At 43.6% G+C, this 9,869-nt stretch overlaps 1 protein-coding gene across 1 annotated transcript in view; it reads left to right on the top strand.

The window, feature by feature from the left end:
* LOC116057261 (serpin A3-5-like) overlaps nucleotides 1-7,755 on the top strand; it is a 9,962-nt gene extending 2,207 nt beyond the window's left edge. Inside the window, exons 2-6 of the mRNA XM_031309647.2 lie at nucleotides 5,058-5,703; nucleotides 5,832-5,902; nucleotides 6,006-6,202; nucleotides 7,123-7,267; nucleotides 7,352-7,755. Coding sequence (XP_031165507.1) covers nucleotides 5,058-5,703; nucleotides 5,832-5,902; nucleotides 6,006-6,202; nucleotides 7,123-7,267; nucleotides 7,352-7,552 — 1,260 coding nt within the window. The 3' untranslated portion in view covers nucleotides 7,553-7,755. The remainder of the gene's footprint in view (nucleotides 1-5,057; nucleotides 5,704-5,831; nucleotides 5,903-6,005; nucleotides 6,203-7,122; nucleotides 7,268-7,351) is intronic.
* Nucleotides 7,756-9,869: the final 2,114 nt, after the last annotated feature.

Below are 9,869 nucleotides of genomic sequence, written 5' to 3'. Positions count from 1 at the left end.
TTTGTTTCTGGGTATATCAACTTACCGGCCCGAACACTGAAAGGGTCCTTGTTTAAAACGTTAAGTTTTTAACATTTTTAACATTCACTAGAAGCGAATCCAGAATTATTAAATTTGGCATGATGAACGCGCATAGTGGACGCGAGCAGAGCCGCGGGACTGTGCCCGCCCGCTCACATGACTGTTCTCCCTAGCTCATGTAGCTAGCTGTAATAATGGATATAGCTAATGATTGTAATTCACCATGTGTTCTATTAATATATCCATGGTATTATCTTATGAAGTCATGATACATCCCAGGGATGTATGTAGCTGCTGTAAAGCCTGTTAGCTACGTGGATGTAACGTCATTAGCGTTTCCCAAACTGGCGGGCTATCGGCTAGCTAGCTAGTTGCTAACATCAGGGGTAGCTAGCATGGCTGTATTAAGATCTATACATAGCTAGCTATATGCCTACATAACGTTACTACAGACATAGTGATTACATCGCCTTGGTTCTCTCTTATGATACATCCGAGGGCTGTATGCTGTAAAGCTTGTAACGTGGATGAGAGCTGAAGCCATGGATGAGCTTTGTTCACGAAACTGCAGGCTAACAGCTAGCTAGCGCTAGTTAGTAGGTAGCTAGCTAGTAGCACAACATAATTATTAAATCTCCTTGGTTGTCTAGCTAAATACATCTATCGTTTATTTAGCTAAGCATGTAAACGATAGGGAACAACGAAAACAGTGTTTAACGTTAGTGAATATTTTAGACAATGAAAACGGTGAGTTCATGACTTCGCCACTTGTAAGAGACACGACACAGAAGCTCATGAACGCGCATGTTGCTAGTGCGCATGCCCATCGTGAGCCAACCAGCGTTATGGGCCAACAATGCGGAAGAGCCGAGCTCCATGTTTGCTTTATGCGCTTTTGAGCACTCTCATCACACGGGGCTTCCCGCCGAACACTGTATCCAGTTCTCTTAATACATCCATGGTTTTGACCAACTCGGAGAGACTGATCATGACGGTCGGCCGTCGGGTTGGTGAGTCAGAGCCTTAATGGGCGAAGATTCAGGGGGCGGTTGGCTGGAGCAGGTAGCTACTACTTTAGGAGGGGGGAGGGAAATTAGAGTGGCAAGAAGCTATTTATGGTTCTTTCAATCATAGATTTCTCATATCTTATCCAAACAATGTCAAACTTGGCACTGCACACACTCGTGCCCCTAGAAACCTGTCAAGTTTGAATGGTTCGAGAAATATGTGAATAACAAACACACTGACATATAGACGGGTTTCCTGTTTACAAACATTACAGGGTACGTGCGCATACCAGGGGCAGAAAGCCAGCTTGGTGAGCTGGTCCACTACTGCAACAACCTTAAGCTTTCCTTATTATTTGTATATAGCTAACTGCTGACTCAATAAAACATGATTTTAGTTGGATCTGTTTGTCTGTCTTTAATTTTGCAGTGTTACTGTGATATATATGTATGGCTATAATTGTCATTTTAGGCTAATGTAATAGCCAATGTTAGCAGCAGGGTTACCCCTGAGTGTACCCCTATGGTTGGTTTATGCCTTAAAATAATGGCCAGGATTTCCGGGAAAAGGTACGATATGTGTGTCTCCATTTCAAACATCACTACAGGTTAACTGTTTTTAGCAGCAGAGGTTGATTGTGGGCGAGAGGGCAACAACACTGTCGTGGTTACTACTGCTGCTGTCTCGGCAACGTTAGCTAATGTCCGCTAGCATATAGGTTAACTATAGCCAGTTAGCTTTGTGTGTAACGTAATAAAAACCCACCCATCTCGTAGGAGCGAAGCTTAATATTTTATTTAATAACATTATGGTACAAAAGGAGCACTAACGCCACAGGTCTTATGTTGACAGCGTGGACGCAGATATAAGAAACTAAGGGGGCAGTATTTACCTAGCTAGTAGGCTAGGCTAACGCTGTTGCGCTAACGTTAGCAAAACATCGGCGTAGCTTTAGCAAGCAGTCTAAACTTGTCTTGAGTCCGGACCTTTAACTATCTACGGTCCGGACTCGAGTTCTACAGCCCTGACAGGTAGATATCACTTAGCTGAACAACTGAACAAGCTGCAACTTTTCTGACTGATCCAATGGGAGCCTGACTCTTACATATGACCCCAATCTGCCCTTCTTATGGCTTGAAGCCATAACCTCCGCCGGTTTTTGCCAACAGCATGCTTCCCCTTAGGTATGTTAAACATCAGGCACCCATCACTGGCTCTGTTTGTACAACCCCAAATCAGAAAAAGTTGGGACAGTATGGAAAACACAAATAAAAAAAGAAAGTAGTGATTTCTAAATGTACTTTGACTTGTATTTCATTGCAGGCAATACAACAGAACATAATTTAATGTGTTCCTCATGATTGTTATTGTTTTAAAAAAAAACAATAATAATTCCTATTTTGGTTCTTGCAACACATTTCAAAAAAAGTTGGAACAGTAAAGCATTTACCACTTTGTAATGTTGCCATTCCTTTTCACAACACTTAAAAGACGTTTAGGGACTGAAGACACCAAGTGATGAAGTGTTTCAGGTGTGATTTTGTCCCATTCTTGCTGCAAACAAGTCTTAAGGTGGGCAACAGTACGGGGTCTTCGTTGTCGCATTTTGTGCTTCAAAATGCGCCACACATTCTCTATTGGAGACAGGTCGGGACTGCAGGCAGGCCAGTCAAGTACCCGTATCCTCTTCCTCCGCAGCCAGGACTTTGTAATGTGTGCAGAATGTGGTTTTGCATTATCTTGTTGAAATATGCATGGACGTCCCAGGAAAAGATGTCTTCTTGAAGGCAGCATATTGTGCTCCAAAATCTCTATGTACTTTTCAGCATTAATGGTGCCATCACAGAAGTGCAAGTTACCTTTGCCAAGGGCACTGACACAACCCCATACCATGACAGACCCTGGCTTTTGGACTTGTTGCTGGTAACAGTCTGGATGATCCTTTTCTTCTTTGGTCCGGGGCACACGGCGTCCATTTCTCCCAAAAACTACCTGAAATACTGATTCATCTGACCACAGTACACGTTTCCACTGTGTGATGGTCCATCCCAGATGCCTCCGAGCCCAGAGAAGTCGATGGCGCTTCTGGACACTGTTAACATAGGGCTTCCTTTTGGCACAGTACAGTTTTAACTGCCATTTGTGGATGTAACTACGTATTGTGGTACTTGACAAAGGTTTGCCAAAGTAGTCCTGAGCCCATGTGGTGATATCGCTTATAGATGAATGACGATTCTTGATGCAGTGCCGCCTGAGGGATCGGAGATCACGGTTGTTCAACTTAGGCTTGTGCCCTTGTCCTTTACGCACTGAAATTCCTCCACATTCCTTGAATCTTTTAATTATTTTATGCACTGTTGAAGGTGATATAAGCAAATGTCTTTCTATCTTTCTTTGAGGAACATTGTTTTTAAACATTTCAATAATTTTCTCACGTATTTGTTGGCAAACTGCCGATCCTCGGCCCATCTTTGCTCCTAAAGGACTAGACCTTTCTTGGATGCTGCTTTTGTACCAAATCATAATTACAATCACCTGTTAACATCACCTCTTTCAAATCACATCATTATTTAACCAATTTCCCTGATTACTAGCCCTAAATTGCTCCTGTCCCAACCTTTTTTGGAATGTGTTGCAGGTCTGAATGACAGGAAAGGATGTATATTTACAAAAGAAATTAAGTTGACCAGACAAAACATGAAATATTTTGTGTTCACATTGTCTGCAATGAAATACAAGTCAAAGTACATTTAGAAATCACTACTTTCTTTTTTTATTTGTGTTTTCCATACTGTCCCAACTTTTTCTGATTTAGGGTTGTACAATTAACCACGCAACAACTCCTTGGCATTTTGACTTACGCTATGCTGCTACTACTACTAGCTACACGAAACACTTCTTTCTGCTCCCCGGTTGCGTGCGCAAGCAGTGATGACGTTGCAGAGAAATCCATGTATAGACGTTCCTGTAGCCTAATAGATAGCCTATTGAATAACTTGATGATACAGAAGACAAAGCATTTTGTGGAATGATGCATCATCATGTGATATTTGCAACGATGTGACTCAAAAACGTTTCTGGTAGCCTGCCTATAAGTGGCATCACGCTCTGTCTGCCACTTGTTGTCTGTATCTGATTGTGCTTTGCACGTGTGGGATTCTGAAACGTCGTTAAATTTGGGAATTGTCATTTGTTTATTCAAAGTCAAAGACAGTCCAAAGTAGTACTACTTTGCACATGTTTGTGGGTCTGAGGTGTATTTCATATTTTAGCTGCCAAAGCTCCGCTGCTTTCTTCGACCCTCTCTGTTTTTGGTCCTCAGTCAGTGTGCTGTGTGAGAGGGGGAGGGGCCAGAAGCTACAGCGGCAAAAGCCAATGTCTGCTTCTTTTACCGATATATATTTAATGATGTCTTTTGCATTTCTAATCCAAACAATGTCAAACTTGGCACTGGACTTACTCGTGCCCGTAGCAAGACACCTGTCAAGTTTGAAATCCATCAGAATAACGGTTCGAGAGATATGCGAATGAAAGACACACAGACATGCAGACAGACAGGCATTCTTGTAATTTATAGATAGATATTCATTAGTTTAATAATTGTGATGACCCCTCCCACTTTGTGGGTGGCTCCTGTGAGCTAGGTAGAAGGAAGGCAGAGTTGTGGTATTCTACACCAGATTCATATTTCCTTGATTGACTCTTTGTCCTTTAAAGAGGGCTGGAAATTCAGATCTGGCGAACTCTCTCGATCCTCACATCCAGAAAATGTTTGTTTTTGAGTTTTGTTTACATTGCAGCCTGGTTCATGGCTGCTGGTTACAGTGTTCTCATTCAATATGGACCAGTTTCAAAGATTTTTGTTCAATCAATCACTTAGCCACCTTTTAATCAGATTTTTTTGAGAGTAACTTAACAGCCCACATAATCATCAGATTCACATTATGCTAAACCTTCAGAAAATACCTCCAGTAAATCAGTTCCCCCATTAAAAACAATGAAGCTGAACTTTTGAACTTTTGTCTTAGTTCACAATGATGATGCGTGCAGCCGTGGGTCTCTGGGTCCTATCAGCGGTGATCTGCGTGGGCAGAGGCCATCACCATTTGGGTAACGACGACAACAAGACCGTCCAAGACACTGTAGTGGACAGCAGTGCCAACAGCATCTCCCTGGTGAACGAAGCAAACAAAGAGTTCTCCTTCCGACTCTACAGGCAGTTAGCAGCTCATGCTGACCCACAGGGAAAGAATATCTTCTTCTCCCCGGCTAGTGTGTCGGCCGCCTTGGCTGCGTTGTCCGTGGGAGCGCAGGGGGAGACGCACCGTCAGCTTTTCAGTGGTCTGGGTTTCAACAGCTCCCTTCTGACACAGACAGATGTGGACCAGGCTTTCCAGACGTTGCTCCAGAGGGCCAACAACACATCTCAGGACACCAGCGAAGGGACCGCCGTGTTCGTGGACGATGATTTCAAGCCTTTGCCGGAGTTCCTGCAGACCCTGAAGCAGTCGTACTTCGCAGATGGGTTCAATGTGGACTTCAGCCAAACCACAGAAAGTGCTGATACCATCAATAAGTACGTGAAGGAGAAGACCAACGGGAAGATTGACAAGCTGGTGGAAGACCTGGATCAAAGCACAGTCATGTATCTCATCAGCTATATCTACTACAAAGGTAAGAAGGTCCTGTGGGATGAGATCTAGTCAGTCTGTAATAATGTAATGTAATATGTTTACATTTTGAGGTTAAATTGAATGTATTAAACCACAAGTTTTGTTTTATTCCTGCTCATTGTCTAACAGGAAAGTGGGCGACTCTGTTTGACCCTGAACTCACCAAACAGGACGACTTCAACGTGGACGAGAACACCACGGTTCAGATTTTTTCTCTTAATTCAGAAAATTATTTGAGTCCCAGTCCAATTAAGCATCATCGTTCATTCTGTGTGTCTTCATGTTTAAATTGTCATCGTCCAGGTTCAGGCTGTCATGATGAATCTGGAGGATAGTTTCCACATCTATCACGAACAGGAACTAAAGACAATAGTCCTTCAGCTCCCCTTCAACAGCTCCTACTCCATGCTGCTGATGTTGCCTGACGTCATGGCAACACTGGAGAACGCCATCTCCCCGGACCACGTCACCAAATGGTTGAAGGCTATGGTAAAACGCAGGTTGGAAGAATCTTAAGATATGCTTCTAATATGTGGAAGGTTTGACACTGAGTTAGGTACCCAACTTTGTTCTGTCCGAGAGAGACTGTCCTCCCCCAAAAAGTGCCCCCATAAGTCATTTGTTCCGGCATCATTCTGACCTATATTTAGGTTTGTAGTGGCGCCACCCTCAGGACCCATCCACAGCATTTGCCCCCCCACAGCCGGCAGCTGAGGAAACCTTGATCTCCTCCATCAGCCGCATAATTCTAAAGGGCTGTGCTCCGATGCTCTGGTGGACTCCCTCAACCGGTCCCGGCAGCAACCTTGCCCAGCTCCAATGCCACTGACTCAACACGTCCACCCGCACGCAATGCCATCCATGCCCCCCCAGCAGCGAGCCTTCTCATCCTCCCTCTTAATCAACTTTTCAGCCTTTTAAAAAGCTGCAGTAAATCAGTCTCCCCTTCTCCGCTGCTCCTCTGTCACAAGGCGTCCCCCAAGGTTCGGTGCTTGGTCCCCTCCTTTTCATCCTCTCCATCCTGCCCCTCGAAATGTCATACGTAAACTTGGTCTCCGCTTCCTCTGCTGCCATCACCACAGCTACATCCTCCACCCTCATCCTCAACTGCCTCACTGATATTCAAACCTGGATGCAAACCAATTTCCTCCAACTCAACTACAATAAATCTGACTTGATTATCATTGGCCCGAAATCCCTCACATCTTTGTGATAGATTTTGGGTCAATGATAATCAAGTCAGATTTATAACTTTGGTCTCCCTGTCAACAACTCTTTGAAAACACTAACAGACTAATCTGAGTCTGTCAGTGATAAAAACAGCATATCGTTGTTTAAGGCCCTCACAGCCAAATTAAACTCCTGCCCTAGTCAGATTCACTGAATGTTTGTCTTTCCCCCCCCCCCCCCAATGTTTTAGGAGACTTGATGTATATATCCCAAAGTTCTCCATCAAGACTTCCTACAAGCTGAACGATGTGCTGTCAGAAATAGGAATGACAGACATGTTTGTTCGTGCAGATTTGAGAGGCATTTCAGAGGAGCAAGGACTGGTAGTCTCAAAAGTAAGTAAACAGAGCATATGTTTTATGTTATTTCACATATGTTGCATTCGTCTGTTGTCTCACTTACTTTGTGTTGCACCGCAGGTTGTGCACCAAGCTACGCTGGACGTGGACGAGGCCGGAGCCACCGCTGCCGCCGCCACAGGCATCGAAATTAGTACAAGGTCTGGAGGTCTCTACTCGGCCCCTGTGTTGAAGTTCAATCGTCCATTCATGGTGATCATCACTGAACGCAACACGGAGAAAATCCTCTTCTTGGGAAAGATTATCAACCCAACCATCTGATGATCATCACTTTGTGTTTGCTCGAGCACAGCTGTTGCATCTCATATAAAGGAGTCAGAAAAACCTTTGTTTTGTTGTCTCTTGCTTTATTGATTGAGTGTGTAGCAAACTAGGCTACTAGTCGCTGAAGTCAAAATAATGAAGGGATAAAATATTATAAACAGCCATAAGCATTTGGTATTCATTTATACCAAACATTAGCTTTTAAAAAATACAGTAGAGAGTCACGTGACCGGCTGGACAAGATGGTGGCTTAGGCTTTTCGCGCTTCCCCTAATCTCCTTGCTTTTAAGTAGTTTATCCCTTCAAGTCTATTCTTATGCAGTAGCGCTTTTAATTACTTGGGACAAAAATGAACAGTGCAGGTGGAGCCTCCACGAAGTCGCACAAAGGAACTTGTGCTATTGAACTGGATGCTATTGCAGACATGCAAATGGAGAGACAATGTGAATATCTGGAGCCTTGGTTTGCTCAACTTCACGAAATGGGTAGAGGCACAGAGGATAAATTGAACGCGATTCAGTCTGATTTGGCCTCTCTCTCGGCGAATATTGGTGTGGTTAAAGCAGATATTGCGGCTCTGAAGAGCACTGTCAAAGAAAACTCATTGGCAGTTGCTAACCACGAAACGGTGCTGCATACATTGGAGCTCAAAATGGCGGACAGGAACAGACGCTGCAACGTTCGTATCATCGGCTTGAAAAAGGGAGTTGAGGGGTCGAACAATGTGCAATATCTGAACCGGGCACTGCCAGAGTGGCTCCCGTCTCTCCAGACTGGGCAGCCAGAGATAATGCGGGCCCACCGGATCTACAATGGACGCCCTGCTCGAGACAGGCCCCACACTCTCATCTTCAACGTCCTCTGCTACACGGCGCGGCAGGCTATTCTCCGAGCGGCGAAGAACGACCCGGTCACCGTAGAAGGCAAGAGAGTGAGATTTGCCGCTGATTACAGTAACCACACAGTCAAGCGCCGACAAGCTTTCACCCAGGTGATGGACACCGCGCGAGAAAGAGGAGTCAAATATTTTCTCCTTTACCCGGTGACCCTGAAAGTGCGCATACATGCTGATGATTGGCCGAGGTTGAGTAAAATGTCATGGTTAGCCAATCAGAAGTAGAGTTGGGCGGGTGTTCGGAAGCACGCATAGTCAGACACACAAGAACAACACAAGCGAGTCAGTCAACGAGAGAGAGAGAGACAGGTATGGCGTTATGAAATCAAGGAGAGAGTTAACTTCTCCTGCTACAGATTTTCCACCGTGGTCAGAAAGAACAGAGGAGACACTTTGTTTCTCTCACTATGACTCTAGGGTTGCTACTCGCTCCAAAGCTAATCACCGTCACTCTTTCACTTCTCCCTAGCTCTATCACCTACTCCCCACACACACACACACACACGTGCCGGCTCGACGCACACACCAGCGCACAAGTATAAACATCAGGCCACTTACGTTATTTGCACTAGAAAGAGTGTATACATTTGTTATTTATTTTTGGTATAGTGCTTAAGAAGCATAATTTAATTTTGCCCAGTTGTGGCCTGTTGAGGTGTTGTGTTATTTGTATGGATCCACTATATAAACAGAATATCTACATACATGGCATTTGATTGGTCTCACTTTGTCCCACAGCAACATTAATATAGTTTAGATATGTGTACATTGTTTCTGTTAATAATGTATTGTATTAAGTGTCCATTTCATTATAATATTCAGATTTATCATAAATAATTGAACATGCACATGTATTTTAAGTTCCGTTAAAGAGGGGTGGAGGTGGGGTCACATTTGAGCATTTAAAAATGTACTTGAAAGTAACGCAATAGTTACTTTCTGAAGTAACTAGTTTCTTTCATAATTTGTAACGGAATAACTAATTTAGTTACTTTTTGGAAGAAGTAACTAGTAACTGTAACTAATTACTTTTTTAAAGTAACTTGCTCAACACTGCTGTTATGATACAACCGCACCTGGGGATTTTGTGTTTTCATTGACAACCTGAGTTGCTCTATTTTGTTTTGCTCATCACAATTCTAGATAATGAAAGAAAGTCACTACGAGTTGCTGTTTTTGTCATAAGGTGGTGTCTTCTGTCACGAAAAAGTCTGCAATGTTTATCTGCATTGATTCAGTTGAGTGCAGTACCATTTCACCGCAATAATTTCCTGGTAGGCTTGATTTATCAACAGTTTTATGTTATCACACAGGATTAGCTGAGGAGCATTTCTGTTTTTACACGTTAAGAGCTTTCCTCACACTATGGGGTAGTATTCAGTTTTACAGGTTTCAGTTATACTTCTGGTGCAGCCAACA

This window comes from Sander lucioperca, chromosome 2 (assembly GCF_008315115.2).
Source record: "Sander lucioperca isolate FBNREF2018 chromosome 2, SLUC_FBN_1.2, whole genome shotgun sequence".
Taxonomy (NCBI): Eukaryota; Metazoa; Chordata; class Actinopteri; order Perciformes; family Percidae; genus Sander; species Sander lucioperca.
The sequence above is the reverse complement of the archived record's forward strand: the minus strand, read 5'-3'. Positions and strand labels throughout refer to the sequence as shown.